The 26,985-nt window shown below is 45.2% G+C and overlaps 1 protein-coding gene across 1 annotated transcript in view; it reads left to right on the forward strand.

The window, feature by feature from the left end:
* Positions 1–26,985, forward strand: part of GABRA1 (gamma-aminobutyric acid type A receptor subunit alpha1) — a 115,694-nt gene that overhangs the window by 79,383 nt on the left and 9,326 nt on the right. The window contains exon 8 of the mRNA XM_075275029.1: positions 23,499–23,651. Within this exon, the coding sequence (XP_075131130.1) occupies positions 23,499–23,651 (153 nt within the window). The remainder of the gene's footprint in view (positions 1–23,498; positions 23,652–26,985) is intronic.

Genomic DNA, 26,985 nt, shown 5'->3' on the forward strand with positions numbered 1-26,985 from the left:
TGAGCGAATCCGTGCACAGCTGTGACCTGTACGATGTACTAGCTCATCCCTGCTCAGTGCTCAGAGGGCTCATTTGTGGTAGGAGTCTGTTCGGTCACCATCTTGTCAACTAATGATTGAGATATGAGCCTTCTCTGCTCACAATAGGACTGAGATAGAAGTATGGATTTAGTAGCGCTGGGCCCCCTAATGTCCCTGGTCCTGTGGAAGCCGCTCCTGCTGCTACCCCGGTATTTACATCACTGCATATCCCCTTCACTCACAGGGAGAATGCAGAAGGGCTATCTTTCCCTGTACTCCTGTTAACAGGAGGACCCACTGCCGGACCCCCTGTGATGTGTCCCTCAGTTTCCTATATTGTGGATGGGGGATAAGTGTCTGCAATGGCACAACCCCTCTAATTCTTGAAAAGAATGTACATTAGAAAAATGCACAAGTGTATATAGGTTACTATAATGACTTGTTAAGATATAGTGTATCTGCTATATACTATATACTTATATATGTATCTGCTATATACTGTACAGTGTTGGCCAAACGTATTGGCACCCCTGCAATTATATCAGATAATACTCATTTTCTTCCAGAAAATGATAGCAATCACAAATTCTTTGGTATTATTATCTTCATTTAATTTGTCTTCAATGGAAAACCACAAAAAGAATTGTCAAAAAGCCAAATTGGATATAATTCCACAGAAAACATAAAAAATGGGGTGGACAAAAGTATTGGCACTGTTTGAAAAATGATGTGATGCTTCTGTAATTTGTGTAATTAACAGCACCTGTTACTTACCTGAGGCACCTAACAGGTGATGGCAATAACTAAATCACACTTGCAGCCAGTTGAAATGGATTAAAGTTGACTCAATGTCTGTCCTGTGTCCTTGTGTGTACCACATTGAGCATGGAGAAAAGAAAGAAGACCAAAGAACCGTCTGAGGACTTGAGAAGCAAAATTCTGAGGAAGCATGAGCAATCTCAAGGCTACAAGTCCATCTCCAAAGATCTGAATGTTCCTGTGTCTACTGCGCGCAGTGTCATCAAGAAGTTTAAAGCCCATGGCACTGTGGCTAACCTCCCTAGATGTGGATGGAAAAGAAAAATTGATGAGAGATTTCAATGCAAGATTGTGCGGATGGTGGAGAAAGAACCTCGACTAACATCCAAACAAGTTCAAGCTGCCCTGCAGTCCGAGGGTACAACAGTGTCAGCCCGTACTATCCGTCAGCATCTGAATGAGAAGGGACTGTATGGTAGGAGACCCAGGAAGACCCCACTTCTTACCCAGAGACAGAAAAAAGCCAGACTGGAGTTTGCCAAGAAAGTTTACAAGAAAAAAAGGCCTTCAAAGAAAAGAACACAGTCCCTACAGTCAAACATGGCGGAGGTTCCCTGATGTTTTGGGGTTGCTTTGCTGCCTCTGGCACTGGACTGCTTGACCGTGTGAATGGCATTATGAAGTCTGAAGACTACCAACAAATTTTGCAGCATAATGTAGGGCCCAGTGTGAGAAAGCTGGGTCTCCCTCAGAGGTCAGGGGTCTTCCAGCAGGACAATGAACCAAAACACACTTCAAAAAGCACTAGAAAATGGTTTGAGAGAAAGCACTGGAGACTTGTAAAGTAACCAGCAATGAGTCCAGACCTGAATCCCATAGAACACCTGTGGGGGAGAGATCTCTTGGTGGCAGTTTGGAGAAGGCCCCCTTCACATCTCAGGGACCTGGAGCAGTTTGCCAAAGAAGAATGGTCTAAAATTCCAGCAGAGCATTGTAAGAAACTCATTGATGGTTACCAGAAGCGGTTGTGCGCAGTTATTGTGTCTAAAGGTTGTGCTACCAAGTATTAGGCTGAGGGTGCCAATACTTTTGTCCGGCCCATTTTTGGAGTTTTTGTGTAAAATGATCAATGATTTGACTTTTTTTTCATTCTCTTTTGTGTTTTATCATTGCAAGCAAAATAAATGAAGATATTACCAAAGAGTTTGTGCTTGCAATCATTTTCTGGAAGAACATGAGTATTATTTTACAGAATTGCAGGGGGGCCAATACTTTTGGCCAACACTGTATATACTTATATGTGTATTGGTTGTACACCACCCTCATATAATGCTTAGACGTGAACGTTAGAAAGAAGTATGTGTCAGCACAAAACAATTAGATTAGAATACAATGATCTGTTATATTTGGCATCACTTTCACCTTTGACACTGATATTCCATAGCTTTTATGCAGGCTGGCCATAAGCCACCGGTTGGATGCCATTTACAATTCCGCTCACAGTGCATATCTTACCTGCTCAACAGACCATGCAGCATTTTCCAATGTGAGCGGCACGCACAAGAATGTGACTAAGTCAATGGCAGCCACATTTACACCTGACAGATTTCAGACCTGACATTGGCACACTGGATGAGAATGTGAACGTGTTTTGTCAATAGTAGAGGTTGCTTTTGTACTTAGCTGTTAGCTTGCAACGTACACAATGTATAGCCATTATTGCCCTTTACTATAGCTACTAAACCTGGAGTCTGGAACACAGGTTGGGTAATACTATGAGGAGATAATGAAGAAAATCGACGGCGCCTGTATCATCACCAGAATACACAAGTCCCAAATGTATCCTGCATTCTTTTAATGGAGAACATCTGTCATGATGTGCTAACAACCATCATTATGGACCATCTCCTCCATTGACAGAACAAATGAGAGAACAGAAACCAGAAATTTGTTTCTCTGTGTCTGCTTTTCTCTGTTAAGCTAATTGAGAAAGGCTATAAATAGGGAAGGAGAAGGGGTTAATGTATGTATAGTTTGAGGACTGATGTAAATGCAATTCTCTAAAGTACAGTATAAGCAAAGATTCACTAGAACGTGTTCTGGTATTGAAGTCCCCAAGTCCAGTTTGGCCCAGTTTTAACTATGTGATCATTTAAAGGGATTCTATCCCTTTTTTTAACTAAATACACTTTATTATTCTGATCCGTGCTGCCGTTCCGGAGAAATGTCTACTTTCTTCCATATGTAAATGAGTTTTTAGACAGCCCCTGTACCAGTGGCATAACTACCGGGGTAGCAGCGGTAGCAGCTGCCACGGGGCCTGAGACATTAGGGGCCCGGCGACAGCTGCTACCGCTGCAGCTTCTTTTTTCTTAATAGGCCATTACTGGCTGGAGTTACTCTAGCCAGTAACAGGTCCTATTTACTTACCGATCCTAGCAAGGGCCGGGATCGGTAAGTGACGCCGCGGGCCCTACAAACACTATTATCTTACTAGGGGGGGTCTTTTCAATTTGAAAATTCTCCAGCGACGCCTCTGTCCTCTTCTCCGCCTTTTCTCTTGCGCTCCCATCACATCTTCATCCATAAGCACAGACTGCACTTGTCCATCGGCCATTTTCCTGTGGCCGAACGGGAGAGGCTACAGGAAAATGGCTAACAGACATGTGTAGTCAACACATTTTCCTGTGGCTGATTGGAGAGGCCACAAGAAAAAGGCCGATGTACATGTGCAGTAGGAGCTTTTGGATGAGGACTAGAGATGAGCGAGTAGTATTCAATCGAGTAGGTATTCGATCGAATACTACGGTATTCGAAATACTCATACTTGATCGAATACTACTCGCTATTCGAATGGAAAAATTCAATGCAGAACCAGCGTTGATTGGCCGAATGCTATACAGTCGGCCAATCAACGCTGGTTCTTCTCCTACCTTTAGAAGTCTTCTCCGCGGAGCGTCCCTGGGGCGTCTTCCGGTTCTGAATTCACTCTGCCAGGTATCGGGCCTGGGCAGAGCCGACTGCACATGCCCGCGCTACAAGAAAATGGCCGCTTTGACTGTAATGCCTGGTGAATTCAGAGCCGGAAGACGCCGTGGGAACGCTGCATGGAGAAGACTTCTCGGAGAATCCAGCCCGACCCTCACTCGTGGACTTGGTAAGTTCAATTTGATTGAATGTTGCCTACCCCTGAAACGATCATTTTTCCCCTACAGAGTATAATAGGATTCGATATTCGATTTGAGTAGTCGAATATTGAGGGGCTACTCGAAACGAATATCGAATCTCGAATATTTCACTACTCGCTCATCTCTAATGAGGACATGATGGGAGTGCAAGGGAAGAGGCAGTCCGGAGAAGAAGATAGAGGCATCGCTGGAGAGTTTTCAGACAGAACAGAGGAAGCCCCCAGCGCTGTCTGAAAACTCATTTACATATGGAAGAAAAAAGATAATTCTCAGGAACGGCAGCGCAGATCAGAATAATAAAGGTAAGAGAAGAATAACATTTCTTAAGGCTATTCCTACATGTATTTAGTTAAAAAAGGGAATTCTAATGATAGAATCCCATTAAAAGGCCAAATCCAGAGATTTCCTTAGTTATACAGGTACAACATAGCAATAACTGCAATACTAAATATAACAGGAAAATGACTTATTCCAGTTTGTCACCTCCATTTGACATTGCTTTGTTCTGTACGTTACATTGGCTAACTGCATACAGTAATTATTGCTGAGATTAACTGCTGGGATATGGAACATTTAGAAATACCTTCTGACTAATAATCTCTCAGATGTATATTGTGAACACAGTAGGAAAACATGTATGAACCGAGACAGTTTATTGTAGCTACAAGTACACCTTGTCAACGAATTAGCCATTTCTCTGTTATTAAAAAAGAAGGCAATTTTGTGCCACAGTCACTAATCTCTGATTTTTTTTGCATGTTTTAAAGCCATATTAAGACTAAGGCTGTATTCACACAGAGTAACGCCAGGCGTTTTTTGTGTGTTTTTTGCACATAGCGCCGCGTTTACGCCGCGTAGCGCCGCGTTAACGCCGCGTATACGCCGCGTTAACGCCAGGCAACACCACCGCTAAATAGCGCGGCGTTAACGCGGCGTATACGCGGCGTTAACGCGGCGCTACGCGTTGCAGAAAACGGTTTTTGTTGGGGTTTTTTTGTTTTGTTTTTTCAAGCCAAAGCCAGGAGAGAAGGCATCAGAAGGGGAAAGTAAAAATGCCTCATATATATTTCACATTCCAGTCGCAGTCACTCTAGGCTTTGTCTCATAGAACTGCAGCAAATTCTGCAACAAAAAAGTAGCTTTTCTGTAACTTTAGGCCTCATCCTATAAGAGGTTTTTGTATGTCAAAATGATGGCATATTCTTAAAAAAATGCCAACACTTTGACATCAGGTTAGAGGTAATCCCCCAGAACCAGGAGTAAAACTAGAAAAGACTGGGCCCCAAAGAAAACTTTTGACTTAGGGGAGGACCAACAGCATAACACCCCCATTCCTGGACTCCACGCAGTATAAAACCCCATTTACAGACACTATAATGTTGCAAAGCGCAACAGGACAGAGGTTGAGTCAACTTTAATCCATTTCAATTGGCTGCAAGTGTGATTTAGTTATTGCCACCACCTGTTAGGTGCCTCAGGTAAGTAACAGGTGCTGTTAATTACACAAATTACAGAAGCATCTCATGATTTTTCAAACAGTGCCAATACTTTTGTCCACCCCCTTTTTTTATATTTGCTGTGGAATTATATCCAATTTGGCTTTTTGACAATTCTTTTTGTGGTTTTCCATTGAAGATACATTAAATGAAGATAATAATACCAAAGAATTTGTGATTGCAATCATTTCCTGGATGAAAATGAGTATTGTCTGACAGAATTGCGGGGGTGCCAATACTTTTGGCCAACACTGTATATCCCATCTTGGCCACAATGGTGTTTGTTACAAATATTGCAACAATTTTGGGTTGGGCAGAAACTTTGCATCATGTGGCCTTAGCCTTAAAGTACTGTAGAAAAGTGAACTTAAATGGGTTCAGTTACTATTTATTAAGAGGGCTGTGATAATATAGCAGAAGAGCTTATGGGCTACTATCAGGAACAACGCCCTGTTCTCGTCTATCATAGATTAACCTTTTAACCTTGTTGCCTTTTACTTTCATCATGTCCCTTTTACAAAATAATGTCTTTCCTAAATGCTATAGATCTTATGAACCTATTTGCAAAACTACTAAAAAGCAGGCTACTAAAAACAGCAAAAAGTCCTCAATAGACAGTGTATGACTTGTAATCTATGCAAACTCATGTATATTAGTAATCCGTAGGAGACTTCTATAGGTAATGCAAATTTCTTTATATACGCACCTGATACCATTCATCTTAGATAACAAATGGAAAAAAATCCCATAAAATTAATCTAGTACCGTATGTAGAAGTAGGGCCCTGTTTGATAGACCAGTATAGAAAGATAACAGGTACCCTACAAAAAATATTACAAAAATAACAAAAAGAAATTTCAAGCGGGAAAACTCGATAAAATAATTTAAATAGTCAATCTTTGGAATTATTGAAAATTTAAGACATTTATCTGGAAGGAGAAAGAAAATCTTGTCTAGAGTTAGTTATTGTAAGGGTAAAGGAAAAAGTAAGAAGTAAGTAATATAATTATTGTAAAAGCCTAATATTGAACCACTAATGGGCTCAGCATTTCTTCCAGCAAATCTTTTTGTAAAAATAAGTTCACTAATGTACTAATGGACAATATTTACACCAAAATGACTTAAGATGAAAAGAGGTTACAGCGCGTTTCCCTTTGAAGATCTTCTCTCATGAGGCATTCATTTAATTCTAGGGAGCTAAAGATGACACTATGGGTACTGCGTTGTAAGCTATGGGACGCGGTTTTCCATGATAGGTTTGCTTTTCAAGTCTGTAACATTATGTGATACATGTGTATTTTCCCATAACACGAAAATTGAAAAAAATCCTTAAATAATAGTTATCTAACCATTATACTTTGGCGTCAGAGCGGTACAAGTATATTGAGACAAGTATCTCTGCTCCACCTTGGCTCTACTTATCTCTTCCTACAGGAGCCGACTTTTATGGATGACTCTTGTAAGGATCTCAGTATCTTGCATCAACCATGTATTGATTTAAAACAAAGGTTCTTCATCAGTCGCAGTGTAAGGTATATATATATATATATATATATATATATATATATATATATATATATCTGTCCCTTATATTATAAAATAATGTAATACACTCTATACCGTCCCTTTTGCTGTTTTTACAAAGAGGAGGGTGTTTAATAGAGATGAGCGAACACTAAAATGTTCGAGGTTCGAAATTCGATTCGAACAGCCGCTCAATGTTCGTGTGTTCGAACGGGTTTCGAACCCCATTATAGTCTATGGGGAACAGATACTCGTTAAGGGGGAAACCCAAATCCGTGTCTGGAGGGTCACCAAGTCCACTATGACACCCCAGGAAATGATGCCAACACCTCTGGAATGACACTGGGACAGCAGGGGAAGCATGTCTGGGGGCATCTAACACACCAAAGACCCTCTATTACCCCAACATCACAGCCTAACAACTACACACTTTACACACTCAATACCACCTCTCTGACAGTAGGAAAACACCTTGAAACATGTGTATTTGGCACTTGCAGTGAGGAGAGCTTGTCACCAGCAGTGAATTTGGCCCTTGTAGTAAGTTGAGGTTGGCACCAACATTTGTTTTGAAAATCAGGGTGGATTGAGCCTCTAACCAGCAGAGTTTGGGCAAATTCATGGTGGAGGGAGCCTCTAAAAACCCCAGTTTGGACCAATTCATGGTGGAGGGAGACTCTAAAAACCCCAGTTTGGACCAATTCATGGTGGAGGGAGCCTCTAAAAACCCCAGTTTGGACCAATTCATGGTGGAGGGAGCCTCTAACCAGCCCAGTTTGGGCAAATTCATGGTGGAGGGAGCCTCTAACCAGCCCAGTTTGGACCAATTAATGGTGGAGGGAGCCTCTAACCAGCCCAGTTTGGACCAATTAATGGTGGAGGGAGCCTCTAACCACCCCAGTTTGGACCAATTCATGGTGGAGGGAGCCTCTAACCAGCCCAGTTTGGACCAATTCATGGTGGAGGGAGCCTCTAACCAGCCCAGTTTGGACCAATTCATGGTGGAGGGAGCCTCTAAAAAACCCAGTTTGGACCAATTCATGGTGGAGGGAGCCTCTAAACAGCCCAGTTTGGGCAAATTCATGGTGGAGGGAGCCTCTAACCACCCCAGTTTGGACCAATTCATGGTGGAGGGAGCCTCTAAACAGCCAAGTTTGGACCAATTCATGGTGAAGGGAGCCTCTAAAAACCCGTTTGGACCAATTCATGGTGGAGGGAGCCTCTAACCAGCCCAGTTTGGGCAAATTCATGGTGGAGGGAGCCTCTAAACAGCCCAGTTTGGGCAAATTCATGGTGGAGGGAGCCTCTAACCAGCCCAGTTTGGACCAATTCATGGTGGAGGGAGCCTCTAACCAGCCCAGTTTGGGCAAATTCATGGTGGAGGGAGCCTCTAAACAGCCCAGTTTGGGCAAATTCATGGTGGAGGGAGCCTCTAAACAGCCAAGTTTGGACCAATTCATGGTGAAGGGAGCCTCTAAAAACCCGTTTGGACCAATTCATGGTGGAGGGAGCCTCTAACCAGCCCAGTTTGGGCAAATTCATGGTGGAGGGAGCCTCTAAACAGCCCAGTTTGGGCAAATTCATGGTGGAGGGAGCCTCTAACCAGCCCAGTTTGGACCAATTCATGGTGGAGGGAGCCTCTAACCAGCCCAGTTTGGGCAAATTCATGGTGGAGGGAGCCTCTAACCAGCCCAGTTTGGGCAAATTCATGGTGGAGGGAGCCTCTAACCAGCCCAGTTTGGACCAATTAATGGTGGAGGGAGCCTCTAAACAGCCAAGTTTTGGGAAATTCATGGTGGAGGGAGCCTCTAACCAGCCCAGTTTGGACCAATTCATGGTGGAGGGAGCCTCTAACCAGCCCAGTTTGGACCAATTCATGGTGGAGGGAGCCTCTAAACAGCCCAGTTTGGGCAAATTCATGGTGGAGGGAGCCTCTAAAAAACCCAGTTTGGACCAATTCATGGTGGAGGGAGCCTCTAATTAGCCCAGTTTGGACCAATTAATTGTGGAGGGAGCCTCTAACCAGCCCAGTTTGGACCAATTAATGGTGGAGGGAGCCTCTAACCACCCCAGTTTGGGCAAATTCATGGTGGAGGGAGCCTCTAACCAGCCCAGTTTGGACCAATTAATGGTGGAGGGAGCCTCTAAACAGCCAAGTTTTGGGAAATTCATGGTGGAGGGAGCCTCTAACCAGCCCAGTTTGGACCAATTCATGGTGGAGGGAGCCTCTAAACAGCCCAGTTTGGGCAAATTCATGGTGGAGGGAGCCTCTAAACAGCCAAGTTTGGACCAATTCATGGTGAAGGGAGCCTCTAATTAGCCCAGTTTGGACCAATTAATTGTGGAGGGAGCCTCTAAACAGCCAAGTTTTGGGAAATTCATGGTGGAGGGAGCCTCTAACCAGCCCAGTTTGGACCAATTCATGGTGGAGGGAGCCTCTAAACAGCCCAGTTTGGGCAAATTCATGGTGGAGGGAGCCTCTAAACAGCCAAGTTTGGACCAATTCATGGTGAAGGGAGCCTCTAAAAACCCGTTTGGACCAATTCATGGTGGAGGGAGCCTCTAACCAGCCCAGTTTGGGCAAATTCATGGTGGAGGGAGCCTCTAAACAGCCCAGTTTGGGCAAATTCATGGTGGAGGGAGCCTCTAACCAGCCCAGTTTGGACCAATTCATGGTGGAGGGAGCCTCTAACCAGCCCAGTTTGGGCAAATTCATGGTGGAGGGAGCCTCTAAACAGCCCAGTTTGGGCAAATTCATGGTGGAGGGAGCCTCTAACCAGCCCAGTTTGGACCAATTAATGGTGGAGGGAGCCTCTAAACAGCCAAGTTTTGGGAAATTCATGGTGGAGGGAGCCTCTAACCAGCCCAGTTTGGACCAATTCATGGTGGAGGGAGCCTCTAACCAGCCCAGTTTGGACCAATTCATGGTGGAGGGAGCCTCTAAACAGCCCAGTTTGGGCAAATTCATGGTGGAGGGAGCCTCTAAAAAACCCAGTTTGGACCAATTCATGGTGGAGGGAGCCTCTAATTAGCCCAGTTTGGACCAATTAATTGTGGAGGGAGCCTCTAACCAGCCCAGTTTGGACCAATTAATGGTGGAGGGAGCCTCTAACCACCCCAGTTTGGGCAAATTCATGGTGGAGGGAGCCTCTAACCAGCCCAGTTTGGACCAATTAATGGTGGAGGGAGCCTCTAAACAGCCAAGTTTTGGGAAATTCATGGTGGAGGGAGCCTCTAACCAGCCCAGTTTGGACCAATTCATGGTGGAGGGAGCCTCTAAACAGCCCAGTTTGGGCAAATTCATGGTGGAGGGAGCCTCTAAACAGCCAAGTTTGGACCAATTCATGGTGAAGGGAGCCTCTAAAAACCCGTTTGGACCAATTCATGGTGGAGGGAGCCTCTAACCAGCCCAGTTTGGGCAAATTCATGGTGGAGGGAGCCTCTAAACAGCCCAGTTTGGGCAAATTCATGGTGGAGGGAGCCTCTAACCAGCCCAGTTTGGACCAATTCATGGTGGAGGGAGCCTCTAACCAGCCCAGTTTGGGCAAATTCATGGTGGAGGGAGCCTCTAAACAGCCCAGTTTGGGCAAATTCATGGTGGAGGGAGCCTCTAACCAGCCCAGTTTGGACCAATTAATGGTGGAGGGAGCCTCTAAACAGCCAAGTTTTGGGAAATTCATGGTGGAGGGAGCCTCTAACCAGCCCAGTTTGGACCAATTCATGGTGGAGGGAGCCTCTAACCAGCCCAGTTTGGACCAATTCATGGTGGAGGGAGCCTCTAAACAGCCCAGTTTGGGCAAATTCATGGTGGAGGGAGCCTCTAAAAAACCCAGTTTGGACCAATTCATGGTGGAGGGAGCCTCTAATTAGCCCAGTTTGGACCAATTAATTGTGGAGGGAGCCTCTAACCAGCCCAGTTTGGACCAATTAATGGTGGAGGGAGCCTCTAACCACCCCAGTTTGGGCAAATTAATGGTGGAGGGAGCCTCTAAACAGCCAAGTTTTGGGAAATTCATGGTGGAGGGAGCCTCTAACCAGCCCAGTTTGGACCAATTCATGGTGGAGGGAGCCTCTAACCAGCCCAGTTTGGACCAATTCATGGTGGAGGGAGCCTCTAAACAGCCCAGTTTGGGCAAATTCATGGTGGAGGGAGCCTCTAAAAAACCCAGTTTGGACCAATTCATGGTGGAGGGAGCCTCTAATTAGCCCAGTTTGGACCAATTAATTGTGGAGGGAGCCTCTAACCAGCCCAGTTTGGACCAATTAATGGTGGAGGGAGCCTCTAACCACCCCAGTTTGGGCAAATTCATGGTGGAGGGAGCCTCTAACCAGCCCAGTTTGGACCAATTAATGGTGGAGGGAGCCTCTAAACAGCCAAGTTTTGGGAAATTCATGGTGGAGGGAGCCTCTAACCAGCCCAGTTTGGACCAATTCATGGTGGAGGGAGCCTCTAAACAGCCCAGTTTGGGCAAATTCATGGTGGAGGGAGCCTCTAAACAGCCAAGTTTGGACCAATTCATGGTGAAGGGAGCCTCTAAAAACCCGTTTGGACCAATTCATGGTGGAGGGAGCCTCTAACCAGCCCAGTTTGGGCAAATTCATGGTGGAGGGAGCCTCTAAACAGCCCAGTTTGGGCAAATTCATGGTGGAGGGAGCCTCTAACCAGCCCAGTTTGGACCAATTCATGGTGGAGGGAGCCTCTAACCAGCCCAGTTTGGGCAAATTCATGGTGGAGGGAGCCTCTAAACAGCCCAGTTTGGGCAAATTCATGGTGGAGGGAGCCTCTAACCAGCCCAGTTTGGACCAATTAATGGTGGAGGGAGCCTCTAAACAGCCAAGTTTTGGGAAATTCATGGTGGAGGGAGCCTCTAACCAGCCCAGTTTGGACCAATTCATGGTGGAGGGAGCCTCTAACCAGCCCAGTTTGGACCAATTCATGGTGGAGGGAGCCTCTAAACAGCCCAGTTTGGGCAAATTCATGGTGGAGGGAGCCTCTAAAAAACCCAGTTTGGACCAATTCATGGTGGAGGGAGCCTCTAATTAGCCCAGTTTGGACCAATTAATTGTGGAGGGAGCCTCTAACCAGCCCAGTTTGGACCAATTAATGGTGGAGGGAGCCTCTAACCACCCCAGTTTGGGCAAATTCATGGTGGAGGGAGCCTCTAACCAGCCCAGTTTGGACCAATTAATGGTGGAGGGAGCCTCTAAACAGCCAAGTTTTGGGAAATTCATGGTGGAGGGAGCCTCTAACCAGCCCAGTTTGGACCAATTAATGGTGGAGGGAGCCTCTAACCACCCCAGTTTGGACCAATTCATGGTGGAGGGAGCCTCTAAACAGCCAAGTTTGGACCAATTCATGGTGGAGGGAGCCTCTAAAAACCCCAGTTTGGACCAATTCATGGTGGAGGGAGCCTCTAACCAGCCCAGTTTGGGCAAATTCATGGTGGAGGGAGCCTCTAAACAGCCCAGTTTGGGCAAATTCATGGTGGAGGGAGCCTCTAACCAGCCCAGTTTGGACCAATTAATGGTGGAGGGAGCCTCTAACCAGCCCAGTTTGGACCAATTAATGGTGGAGGGAGCCTCTAACCTGCCCAGTTTGGACCAATTAATGGTGGAGGGAGCCTCTAACCACCCCAGTTTGGACCAATTCATGGTGGAGGGAGCCTCTAACCAGCCCAGTTTGGACCAATTCATGGTGGAGGGAGCCTCTAACCAGCCCAGTTTGGACCAATTCATGGTGGAGGGAGCCTCTAAAAAACCCAGTTTGGACCAATTCATGGTGGAGGGAGCCTCTAAACAGCCCAGTTTGGGCAAATTCATGGTGGAAGGAGCCTCTAACCAGCAGAGTTGTGGGAAAGCAGGGTGGAGGGAGCCTCTAACCAGCAGAGTTGGTGGAAATCAGGGTGGAGGGAGCCTCTAACCAGCAGAGTTGGGGGAAATCATGTTGGAGGGAGCCTAGTATTAGCAGAATTGTGCAACGCTTATGGTGGATGAGTATGAGGATGCGGAGGAATTGGAGAGGTTGAGTACAGACATGGAGTTTCATGTTGGGGTGCTTTACACAGGTGGGCACAAAAATGAAGGCTCTATCCAGTGGTGGTTCATTTTTATCAAAGTGAGCCGGTCGGCACTCTCAGCTGACAGACGGGTGCGCTTGTCAGTGATGATGCCACCGGCTGCACTGAACACCCTCTCAGATAGGACGCTGGCGGCAGGACAGGACAGCACCTCCAAGGCATATAGGGCAAGTTCAAGCCACAGGTCCAACTTCGACACCCAATACGTGTAGGGCGCAGAGGGGTCGGAGAGGACAGGGCTGTGGTCGGAAAGGTATTCCCGCAACATGCGCCTATACTTCTCACGCCTGGTGACACTAGGACCCTCCGTGGCGGCACTTTGGCGAGGGGGTGCCATCAAGGTGTCCCAGACCTTAGACAGTGTGCCCCTCGTTTGTGTGGACCGGTGAGAACTTGGTTGCCTACTGGAGGAACTGCCCTCCCTGCCGCCAACGTCACATGCTGGAAACATCTCCATCATATTCTGCACCAATTGCCTGTGGCAAGCATTGATGCGATTGGCCCTCCCCTCTACCGGAATAAAAGACGAGATGTTGTTTTTATACCGGGGGTCAAGGATAGCAAAGATCCAGTACTGGTTGTCCTCCATGATTTTGACAATACGCTTGTCGGTTGTAAAGCACCCCAACATGAACTCAGCCATGTCTGCCACAGTGTTAGTTGGCATGACTCCTCTGGCCCCACCGGAAAGTTCAATCTCCATTTCCTCCTCATCCTCCATGTCTACCCATCCGCGCTGCAACAATGGGACGATTCGAAGTTGCCCGGAAGCCTCCTGTATCACCATCACATCATCGGACAACTCTTCTTCCTCCTCCTCCTCCTCCTCCTCCTCCTCCATTAAACGCAGTGAAGCGGACAGATGTGTGGACCTACTCTCCAGCTGTGACGGATCGGATGCTATCCCTAACTCCTCTGTGTGATCTGAGTTATCCCTGATGTCAATCAGGGATTCTCTCAGAACACACAAGAGCGGGATTGTAAGGCTCACCATCGCATCCTCAGAGCTCACCCTCCTTGTGGACTCCTCAAAGACCCGTAGGATGTCACAAAGGTCTCTCATCCATGGCCACTCATGGATGTGAAACTGAGGCAGCTGACTTTGTGGCACCCTAGGGTTTTGTAGCTGGTATTCCATCAAAGGTCTCTGCTGCTCAACCACTCTATTCAACATCTGAAACGTTGAGTTCCAGCGTGTGGGGACGTCGCACAAAAGCCGGTGTTGTGGCACATGCAGGCGTTGCTGGAGAGATTTTAAGCTAGCAGCGGCTACTGTCGACTTGCGAAAGTGGGCGCACATGCGCCGCACTTTCACCAGTAGCTCTGGAACATTGGGGTAGCTCTTTAGGAAACGTTGCACCACTAGGTTGAAGACGTGGGCCAGGCATGGAACATGTTGGAGTCCGGCAAGCTCCAGAGCTGCTACCAGGTTCCGGCCGTTATCACAAACGACCATGCCTGGGCCCAGGTGCAGCGGCTCAAACCATATTGCCGTCTCATCGAGGAGGGCATCCCTCACCTCGGAGGCAGTGTGCTGTCTGTCCCCCAAGCTGATCAGCTTCAGCACAGCCTGCTGACGTCTACCAACGCCAGTGCTGCAACGTTTCCAACTCGTAGCTGGGGTCAATCTAACAGCGGAGGAGGAGGCGGTGGCGGAGGAGGAGGCGGTGGCGGAGGAGGAGGCGGTAGAGGAGGAGGAGGAGGGGGGTGTTCTTCTCGTGTCCCTGCCAGGAATGTTAGGCGGGGAGACGAGGTACACCGGGCCAGTTTGGGAAGCAGTCCCAGCCTCAACTACATTCACCCAGTGTGCCGTCAGTGAAATGTAGCGTCCCTGTCCGCATGCACTTGTCCACGCGTCGGTGGTCAAGTGGACCTTTGTGCAAAGCGCGGAACTAAGGGCCCGCCTGATGTTGAGTGACACGTGCTGGTGCAAGGCGGGGACGGCACACCGGGAGAAGTAGTGACGGCTAGGGACGGCATAGCGAGGTGCCGCAGTTGCCATCAGGTCCAGGAAGACGGGAGTTTCAACAAGCCGGAACGCCAACATCTCCTGGGCCAGCAGTTTAGCGATGTTGGCGTTCAAGGTTTGCGCGTGTGGGTGGTTAGCAGTGTATTTCTGCCGCCGCTCCAATGTCTGAGAGATGGTGGGTTGTTGTAAAGAAACGCCTGATGGTGCCTTTGATGGTGCAGGAGAAGGAGATAAGACAGGACCAGGGGAGGATGAGGTAGAAGTCAACAAAGTGGCGGAGGCAGATGAAGTGGTGTCCTGGCTCGTCCTCTGGAGTGCATCGCCAGCACAGTCAGCAGTGGCAGTGGCAGAGGCAGAGGCAGAGGCAGTGGCAGTGGCGTGAACGGCAGGCGGCCTTTGTCCTGCCGTTGCTGCCTGCCACTGATTCCAGTGCTTGGATTCCAAATGACGGCGCATTGAAGTGGTGGACAGGTTGCTCTTCTCAGAGCCCCTAATCAATTTCGAGAGGCAAATTGTGCAGACAACACTATATCTGTCCTCGGCGCATTCCTTGAAAAAACTCCACACCTTCGAGAAACGTGCCCTCGAGGTGGGAGTTTTTCGGGGCTGGGTACGAACTGGAACATCTTGGGAGATTCCGGGTGTGGCCTGGCTTCGCCTAAGCTGCTGACCTCTGCCTCTGCCTCTAGCTACCCTTTTTGGTGCTGCACCTGCCTCAACATCCACACTACTTTCCCCGCTTGACATCCCCCCTGTCCAGGTCGGGTCAGTGTCCTCATCATCCACCACTTCCTCTTCCAACTCCTGTCTCATCTCCTCCTCCCGCACAATGCGCCGGTCAACTGGATGCCCTGACGGCAACTGCGTCACATCATCGTCGATGAGGGTGGGTTGCTGGTCATCCACCACCAAATCGAACGGAGATGGAGGAGACTCTAGTGTTTGAGCATCTGGACACAGATGCTCCTCTGTTAGGTTCGTGGAATCGTGACGTGGAGAGGCAGGTTGAGGGACAATGAAAGGAGCGGAGAACAGCTCTGGGGAGCAGGGACAGTTTGGGTTATTGTTCTGTAAAGCTTCAGAATTTTGGGAGGAAGGAAGACAAGACTGTTGGGTAATAGGAGGAGAGGAGGCAGAGTCTGACTGGCTGCTGGACAATGTGCTGTAAGCGTTCTCTGACAGCCATTGCAAGACCTGTTCCTGGTTCTCGGGCCTACTAAGGTTTGTACCCTGCAGTTTAGTTAATGTGGCAAGCAACCCTGGCACTGTGGAGTGGCGCAATGCTTGCTGCCCCACAGGAGTAGGCACGGGACGCCCTGTGGCTTCACTGCTACCTTGCTCCCCAGAACCATTCCCCCGACCTCGCCCACGGCCTCGTCCACGTCCCTTTCCGGGAGCCTTGCGCATTTTGAATTCCTAGTTAGAAATTGGCACTGTATACCAGTAGTAAAAATTGTGGGTGCACGTAACCCCAATATATTCTTTGAATTCCCAGTCAGACAATGGCACTGTATACCAGTAGTAAAAATTGTGGGTGCACGTAACCCCAATATATTCTTTGAATTCCCAGTCAGAAACTGGCACTATATGGCAGTAGCAAGAAATGAGGGTATTTGTATTCCCAATATACTCTTTGAATTCCCAGTCAGACAATGGCACTGTATACCAGTAGTAAAAATTGTGGGTGCACGTAACCCCAATATATTCTTTGAATTCCCAGTCAGAAACTGGCACTATATGGCAGTAGCAAGAAATGAGGGTATTTGTATTCCCAATATACTCTTTGAATTCCCAGTCAGACAATGGCACTGTATACCAGTAGTAAAAATTGTGGGTGCACGTAACCCCAATATATTCTTTGAATTCCCAGTCAGAAACTGGCACTATATGGCAGTAGCAAGAAATGAGGGTATTTGTATTCCCAATATACTCTTTGAATTCCCAGTCAGACAATGGCACTGTATACCAGTAGTAAAAATTGTGGGTGCACGTAACCCCAATATATTCTTTGAATTCCCAGTCAGACACTGGCACTATATGGCAGTAGCAAGAAATGAGGGTATTTGTATTCCCAATATATTCTTTGAATTCCCAGTCAGACAATGGCACTGTATACCAGTAGTAAAAATTGTGGGTGCACGTAACCCCAATATATTCTTTGAATTACCAGTCAGAAACTGGCACTATATGGCAGTAGCAAGAAATGAGGGTATTTGTATTCCCAATATATTCTTTGAATTCCCAGTCAGACAATGGCACTGTATACCAGTAGTAAAAATTGTGGGTGTATATAGCCCCAATTCTATTGCTAGGGGACTTGCAGGGTATTTCTGGGGTGAAGGTGGGGGGGCACACCGTTGGAACGGGTATCGGGGTATATATCGGGTATACGGGAATACACTGACAGTGTATTCCATTCAGGATCCTGGGAAAGCTGGGTTGCGGCGATTGAGCCCGTCAGTGCCACGTTACACTGACAAGCTTCTCCCTGGAATTTAGCTCTTACAAGAGCTGTTGGTTGTCTTCTCCTTCCTATCCTAGCCTGTCCCTGCCTACCCAGAATCTAAGCCCTAGCTAGCTGGACGGAAACCTCCGTCCTCGGTGAATTGCAAGCTCAGAATGACGCGAAGCTGGGCGTCGCTGTTCTTTTAAATTAGAGGTCACATGTTTTCGGCAGCCAATGGGTTTTGCCTACTTTTTTCAACGTCACCGGTGTCGTAGTTCCTGTCCCACCTACCCTGCGCTGTTATTGGAGCAAAAAAGGCGCCAGGGAAGGTGGGAGGGGAATCGAGTAATGGCGCACTTTACCACGCGGTGTTCGATTCGATTCGAACATGCCGAACAGCCTAATATCCGATCGAACATGAGTTCGATAGAACACTGTTCGCTCATCTCTAGTGTTTAATATCAATTACTTAAATTGTGGGCAAGAAGGGGTTCAGTGGCATCTAAAGTGGGTATTACAAAGAATTATGTACCCCTGTTACAAGTATTATAAGGCTAAGGCCCCATGAGACGTCCCACAGAAAAAAAGCGCTGCGTGAAAAACCACAATGGCCACATATCTCCGCAGACTTTCTGTTACAGTTATACGTATGGGGAAACCGCCAGTGTTTCTGTAGGTATAAATGATATGATGCAATTTCCAAAACTGCACCGGTTTTGGAAATTGCGAGGTGTCTGCACGCTGGTTTTTGAGAAGAGAAGTTTGAGAAGAGAAGTCTTTGGAGGTGTACCAATACTTCAAAATCTAAAACTTGCAGATGTTCGGTAGACAGGACACAGTACAAAGTCAGCTACACTATATGCAGTGTTATCGCTAGAGATGAGCAAACCGGTTTGTACTATTTTGCATCATTATATATGTTGTTACATTGGCGCTCTTCATGTGACCACTGAGGCTTCAGTGATCTCCGGACACTGCTGATATTTATGAGGTTAGAAGAGGTCCAAAGACGACATTGAGAGACCACCAGACTCTGCAACAGCAGAAGAGGTTAGTAAGACGGTATGTTATGTATTGAGTACAGATAACAGTCTTACTAACATCCGCTGGACCTACACTACGTATACTCTGGAATCTGAAAATCGGCCTGAGAAAAAAAATCAGACAAGCGAACCTATGAGTATTGGATGGAATGAATCTCATGTGGTTTCCCCATCTCTAGTCATCACTGAAGGGTTATTGATACTTCGGTACTATAATGTCTCTGCCTGTTCGGGTCACCGCACCACCCTCTGCTCGAATGCTTCGGCACAGGAGGCGCGTACACTGCTCTATTATCTATCTCTGTATCTCTGTAATTGAATTTCCACCACACCCCTCTCCTGCACCTTGTTTCCTTCTGTTCATCAAATGGTTAATTCTATCCTTGACTGTGTGACTGACAGCCTGTCTTCCAATCAAGCCCAGGGCGGGTCTATATACAGGCCATCAGCTCACACAGGTTTTCTGGCTATTGTGACTCTGTCCTTAGACTTTGTCCCTGCTAAGCTCCTCTTTCTGCTACTATTGTATTACTGATCTCTGACCCTTGTCTTCCCTTGTGACTATTCTCTTGGATTACAATTTTGTCCTGTATTGCTTGACTGTTACCGGACCCTTGGCTAGCTGACCTCCCTTTGTTGTTGTTTGTCTTGTCTGCATTCTGTGTTGTCACTTATATATAGGAAGGGCTTCTTTACCAATTGTCCTCTGCTGCCTAGGGCAGTGAGGCAAGCAGGTAGGGGCAGTGGTGGGCTCAGCTTAGGGCTCACTGTCTTGTCATGCCCCTTCCCCAGGGTTCACCAGCAGCTACTGGGGAATTGCTCCTATTGCAATTGCCTTACAGGTACCATCTTCATTCAGCTGACTTGTGGATTGAATGACTTTCCTTTAGTAACTCCTTTACTGAGCTGACTGGTGGGAGCTTTCCTAAACCTGTTAAATATATTCTAGATTTTTTTTTTTTTTTTTTTTTTAATGTAGATTGTGAGCCCTACATAGAGATCACAATGTACATTTTTCCCTATCAGTATGTCTTTGGAATATGGGATGGAAATCCATGCAAACACGGGGAGAACATACAAACTCCTTGCAGATGTTTTTTTGCCCTTGGCGGGATTTGAACACCAGGACTCCAGCGCTGCAAGGCTGCAGTGCTAACCACTGAGCCACCGTGTGGCCCCTCTAGATTTTTTTTTTGTAACTGTTTCTATGGTATGTCATGTGAAACATTCTCGATGAAATATATCCCTGTGTTCTTATTATTCTTATTTACTAATATGTGTTCACGATATTCTATTAACATTCATGGTGCTTGATCAAACCCAAAAACCGGCACAGCAAGGCAGTGTTTCTAAATACTGGTCACCATGCAGTTCCCGACTCCATGTACTTAGAATGTGGAATAAGCGAGAACCCATTCCTAATACATTTCAGAGACATTAGGAGTTTTGTCACATTTCTCTCTTTAGCTTACCATCCGAGCATAAATGCCATCATCCTTCTAGGCTGGAAGTAAAATAATGTATTTGAAATGCTCTGTGCATAATCCACTAGCAATGTCTAGACATGATTTTTTCGACTAATTCAGATTCTCTTAAGAGAGAAAGGAGTGCTCTTTTATCTGTCATCTAAGTTTAAAAACACATTTTCGGAATCTCATTTTTCTAGAACAAAAAGTTCTTTTATGTACAAATTTCTAGATAACAAATCCTGATGTTTAAATATTGGAATTAAATGTATCTGCTGTTTTCATTCTCTTCTTCTATGAATAGCACTGGGGAATTCATATGATGATCCTTTATTATTTCAAGAGGACAGTATATATGTACTGTATATGTGTACATACATATACACAAACATATATAAATGAAAGGCAGCAGCATGCCACATTTCAGATCCTTATTGGAGCCATTTTCAAAGCCCATGATGTGTGAAGGAAAAGTTGTCACTTTTTCAATCGTCTTTCTTTCCTTTTAATATATATATATATATATATTTTTTATTGTCTTGGACTAGTGGAAGCTTGTGTATCCTACTTTCTTTGTGTACACTGGATTACCGAATGCATTGACAAGCTGTGAGCAATGAAAGCACACAGACCTCATAGACTATAATGGGGTCTGTGTGTTTTCCACACGATGTCCACATGGAACATGTGGAGAGACAGTGGCAGATCCAGGGTTTGCGGGGCCCTGGGCAATTGACTTTAGCGGGGCCCTACTTACCAGGGGGTCTTGCGCTTCTAACCAGTACCTCCCAACTTTTGAAGACTAGAAAGAGGGAGTAAAATATGCGGCAGTGGCAAATTTGGCCCGCCCACTTTTATGTTGACTCCGCCCATTCTCATTAATTTTTCATGTGATTCCACACAGTATAATCCTCCTACAGTCACCCATAAATTATATGTCCCCCCTTCATCTCTTACCCAGTTTCATATACACCCTTCATCTGCCCCTAGTTTCATATCCCCCCTCCATCTCTGTCCTCAGTTTCATGCCATTCTCCCCCTTCATCTGCCCAGTTTCATGTCCCCTCGTCTCTGCCCCAGTGTCATGCCGTTCTCCCCGCTTCATCTGCCCCAGTGTCATGCTGTTCTCCCCCCACTTCATCTGCCCCAATGTCATGCCATTTTCCCACCCCCTTAATCTGCCCCAGTGTCATGCCGTTCTCCCCCCCCCCTTTATCTGCCCCCAGTTTCATGGGTCCCCTATATTATGTTCCACCTAAGTGTTAAACACAAAACTACTTTCACCTCCACATGATTAGTGTGGACACCACGCAGAAAACACACAGACCCCAAACGTTGTGTGCTTTTATAGCTCACAGCTTGTCAATGCATTCGGTATTCCATTCAGTGGTCCTCAAGTGAACACCCCAAATGGAATACCGAACGCAGACATGAACTAGGCCTAATTATCAATGCCCTTTATTCTATTGTACAACCAACAATGTGTTCCCTAAGGGCCCATGAGAAAAAAAAAACAACTCAAGAGAATAACAAAGCAACTTACCAGTCATAGCAAACAAGTATGGGTCTTACTCCAACCAACTGTGGAAGCCATCAGCAAACCTAACCAGTCTAGAATCCAATGTAAACCCGTTCTATGCTGTGTGGCATTGTACTCTATGTTATACTCTGTGGGGGCTGTAGATGGACATTATATTGTGTGGGGGCACCAACAGCAGTTTTATGGCAATAATGACAAAATGAGAACAAAATCAAAGTATATTAGAATTAGTATTTATTGGGTGGGCAAAAAAAATATAAAAAGATGGAGACATACTTTCTGAGATACACTATATGGAGAAAATATAACAAGAGCTGACCATCAAATCTATATGAGAGTTTGTCAAACGTCTCATTAAAAATCAGATATTAAAGTATTATTCCTATCTCAGCAAATCACTACTGAGGTGGGAAGATCTGCTTCTAAGTCTCAACCCTTAGGGTAGATGTAAGAGACTAACCTCCTCTGTGCTGTTTCCGTATCTGAGAGAGTGGTAAAAACGAGCTGCAGAAACAGCAATAGCAATTTGAGCTATGCTGTTTCCATAACTTCACGAGTAACATAGTAACATGAAATGACATAGGTCAAATGACACTTCTTCCATAACTCCTATATACCTCTATGGGTTTTATAGAAACAGAAAAGAACAGCCACATTTGGTGATGTCTATAACTCCTGTCCTGTTGATGGTGCGCTTTATTTCCATGTCGGCTATCTTTGCCTCTGGTGGAAATATCCCATTAATTTGGTCACTCAATTCCTACGCACCAAACTACATCTTTGTGGACCTTGACGTCTGCACAGTCATGGTGGAACTGATGCTTAGTTTGTAAAACGCAATTTCATGAATCAAATTACAAGGTTTTTTTTATGTGGATTCTTTTTTTTTTTTTTTTTGCTGATGTCAATTCTAAAATCCATTTGGAATGTGGTGCTAATAACACAATAGAGAATAGGTCATTTTTAGTCACCACACACTTCAGCACTCTTTAATTTTACAATAGCACTTACAATTGATTTTGACAGCTAACAAATTCCACAAACCAACTTGTACTTGTGGTATTCTACATTATACGACATATGGACAACCATTCTAACTATTGAGTTTAGGCAGTGTCAGACTGGGATTCCTAGGGCCCACCATACTGCATACACTTTACTGGCCCGATTCCGATCCCATTCCAATGGAATGACATCATGTGTAGTGCACAGGCCCCCTGGAGGCTGAAGACTTAAGAAGAAGTGAGGGAAGCTGTTGTTGGCAGTGCATCCATTATCGGCTGGAGTAATCCAGCCAGTAACAGCCTGTTAAAAAAAACAGTGGAGAGCGGCTGGACTCCTTAAAGGCATGGACGATTCCAAGAGTTCAGATTTCAATGGAATGACATCATGTGTAGTGCACAGGCCCTCTGGAGGCTGAAGACTTAAGAAGAAGTGAGGGAAGCTGTTGTTGGCAGTGCATCCATTATCGGCTGGAGTAATCCAGCCAGTAACAGCCTGTTAAAAAAACAGTGGAGACCGGCTGGACTCCTTAAAGGCATGGACAATTCCAAGAGTTCAGATTTCAATGGAATGACATCATGTGTAGTGCACAGGCCCCCTGGAGGCTGAAGACTTAAGAAGAAGTGAGGGAAGCTGTTGTTGGCAGCACATCCATTACCGACTGGAGTAATCCAGCCAGTAACAGCCTATTAAAAAAACAGTGGAGACCGGCTGGACTCCTTAAAGGCATGGAAGATTCCAAGGGTTCAGATGTTCCAACCATACTGTACTTATTTCAAACATGAAGCACGTAACCAAGCTATTCCTATAGACAAATATTAGTAGTAGTATGGGTCATAGTAGAGAGGTATATGACTTCAAACACTTTTCAAACATGTAATTGGGTAGGACAACCTCACCGTCATTGGTTCAAAACTTAACTAATATCGTATTATATATGATTATATTATATATTTTTTTGTTTCAGGTGAATATGTTGTCATGACAACGCATTTCCACCTAAAAAGAAAAATTGGCTACTTCGTCATTCAAACCTACCTACCCTGCATTATGACAGTCATACTGTCCCAGGTATCATTTTGGCTCAACAGAGAGTCTGTTCCTGCAAGAACTGTATTTGGTAAGTATTATCTTTAAAGAATTAAAGGCATGGCTTTATGGAAAATTGAGTATGGTTTGTTAAATAAGCTTTCCAGGATAGAAGTATCGATGACTTATCCTAAAGTGAATATAGATATTAACTCATATGTGATGTACAGGGGTTCGTCGCCATTTCCATCAATTAGCTATTCTCAGCAAAGAATGGAACAGGATGCAGACAGCTGTGTTCTCTGTGCAGAGGCAGAACTAAGTCCTTGCTGCTTAGGTCACATTCAAATGAATGGGAGATGATCTGCAGTACCGGGACTGGCCACTACACGGAGAGCAGCGCTATCATCTTCCTACTCCATTCCCTGTGTACCGGCTAAAAAGAACAGCTGATTAGTGGTTAGAATAGGTCATCAATATTTTTAGTCCCTGAAAACCCCTATAAATGTGGTTGGCACCTGCTATCAAATTTCAACCTATTGTACTAAATTATAGGGTCTGCACATGCCCTGCTTTCCCCATACTATTGTTAAAATGTTGATGAACATGCACAAGCACTAACCATAGTCTATAGAAGGTGCTGAGTATGTCAAGTGAATATATATCGGAGGTGCCATTTTATAACTGGGTTCCGTTTGTCATGTTCACACCAATGAAAAATTTACAATAGAATCTATCATCATGTCCTATACATCTATAATAGGAAAGACTCCATAGGATTGCTCATGATTGTGGTTTATGCTTCTCTGCGGTGGCTGCACAGTATGAAATATTTGAGAAATAAAAAAAGGTATTGTTGTCAAGGGCAAACAACGACTATGTAAAAAAAAATGCCGTAAAATGAGTCTATAGGTCAATGCAAGTCTATATAAACATGGTATGCTTTAGACAGTACCGTATATCTATCCTATAGCACAGTTACCAACATTAAAAGACTTCAGGACCATCCTCAAACTGAATGGGAACATCCACTTTGGAGTGGGGTTATAAACTTTACTGCCTTTTGTTCGTTTCTCTAAATTTGGGAGAATCCCAACGATTTTGAGATACTTGTCATATAAAATGTAACAATACTTAGATATACACAGTCCAGTCATATTAATGTGACCACCACCTACTTTTGACGTCAACGTTAAATAACCAATGGCAGACGGCACGTGTCATCAGCCATCTGGGTGCACTCATCATTGTGGAAGGCACGATGGATCAGCACAAGTATGCATCTATCCTTGTGGACCATGTCCACCCCTACATGTGAATTGTTTATCCTCAAGATGATGGCATCTACCAGCAGGACAATGCGGCGTGTCATAAAGCTCGCAGTGTACGTGCGTGGTTCGAGGAGCACCAGGATAAGTTTAATGCACTCCCTTGGCCATCAAATTCCCCGGACTTGAACCCAATCGAGAATCTGTGGGACCACCTTGATCGGGTTGTTCGCGTCATGGATGCTCAATCACGTAACCTGGAGTTGGCATGGCTCAACATGCCAGTGACATCATCACAACAACCCCCTTTCTTCCTGCACGTCTCGCAGTGGTCCCCTATGCGAAAGGCGGTTATTCTGGATTTCGACAGGTGGTCACATTAATGTGACTGGACTGTGTACATACAATTTTAATCTTCTATCAAAGGCATAACTTGAATCTGTTGTGTCATATCTATATCTTTAATATATATATATATATATATATATATATATATATATATATATATATATCTGTAATAGACATAGATATGGCCATCTACCATAATATTGGTTGTTTTCTATTGTGGCATAGAGGTCTCGTGCATGTCCGTTAACGCCGCGCCTTTTATAGCTGGTTTATATATCCGAGGTTTGTTCGTGCGACAAGGTGAATATTTTATTAGGATGTTTACAAACTTGATAAATTCTCGTTCCCTATGAAGATGAACTTGATATAAACATTTATGACCTGTTTATTGTGTGTAAATAATAAGGCAATCCGGGCAAATACTTGCTATGTAGAATAGTATACCGGATGACAATACCTATTAATTAGTTAATGCAGCCGCTATTGTTGGCCCCATTCATTAGTATTTCCTTGCATTGATAGAACAAAAAAAGCCGTACAAGCAGTTTTGCTGTTCAGCAGAAAAGATATTCATTATAATTCAGTTATTTGTGCATTTGAAGTTTCCTTAGGGAATAAAATAGCAGGTTTCCAAAAATCCTATTAAATGCCAAAACACATTGCTTGTTAAGTGATACTTGTGGTCATCAGTAAATTCATGCAATTTTCATAACGAACGATGTAGTGAAAACACTGCAGTAGATGTAATATATTAATATCTACAGTTGTCAAGGTAACAGTGAGATATGTGATGTGCAGAACATCTTCAGAAGCAGCCGAAAAAAAAAAGTAGACTTTCTGGTAAAAATTTGATGCGGCATTTGCACGGCTACTGTTCATTAAAATCCTAAATAACATGGATTATTATTATTAATATTTTATTTTTATTTATTTTTTTAAATAATTTATTCCCCGTAAGTGACTGTCATTGCAAACAAAAAGCTCAACCTATTTAATAGCACAGCGTCCTGGTGACCCCGCGACCCTTTTACCCTGTTTTATCCACTTCAAAGCCCCAGTCCTGCCAGCTGTTGCGATGCGTTGACAATGCCGGGTATTTTACTAGGTTGCTGATGCGGTAGAGAGGAAACATTTATGCACATCCCCCATATCTAACAATGTCTAAGCTCTCTGCCTGGAGCCACAGGACAAGCAGCAGCAATGTCTGATTACTGATTCAGTTTATATAGCAGGGGCCGAGAAGTCAGCAGAGTAACTGCTTGTGATGGGCAGAGACGAGCTGCAGCATAGGGAGGGGGCGGATAAGTTCCCCCTGCGCTGCGGAGAAACACAAAGTTCTTTAATTGTTTTTCAGAGAGTGGGATGGTGGTGGGATGAATGTCTGTCTTAAAGGCATGTGTTTTTCCCCAATTTAGCTAGTTAGCTAGTGGTTAAAAAAAACAAGAAATACAGGAAATTTACAAAAATACTGAATCCTTGCTGCTTGGTACGAAGACCTCTTCACAGTATGACATGTAGGGAGGAATGGCTACGTGGAGTTCTAGAACTCTAGATACACCCTTCCCCTGAACACAACACTAGAATTTAAGGTCTACATTAGTAACATGATACAGTTGGATTGGGCGACCCTTCCCCTGAACACAACACTAGAATTTAAGGTCTACATTAGTAACATGATACAGTTGGATTGGGCGACCCTTCCCCTGAACACAACACTAGAATTTAAGGTCTACATTAGTAACATGATACAGTTGGATTGGGCGACCCTTCCCCTGAACACAACACTAGAATTTAAGGTCTTCATTAGTA

The sequence above is a fragment of the Leptodactylus fuscus genome, chromosome 5, assembly GCF_031893055.1.
Source record: "Leptodactylus fuscus isolate aLepFus1 chromosome 5, aLepFus1.hap2, whole genome shotgun sequence".
In the NCBI taxonomy this organism is placed as follows: Eukaryota; Metazoa; Chordata; class Amphibia; order Anura; family Leptodactylidae; genus Leptodactylus; species Leptodactylus fuscus.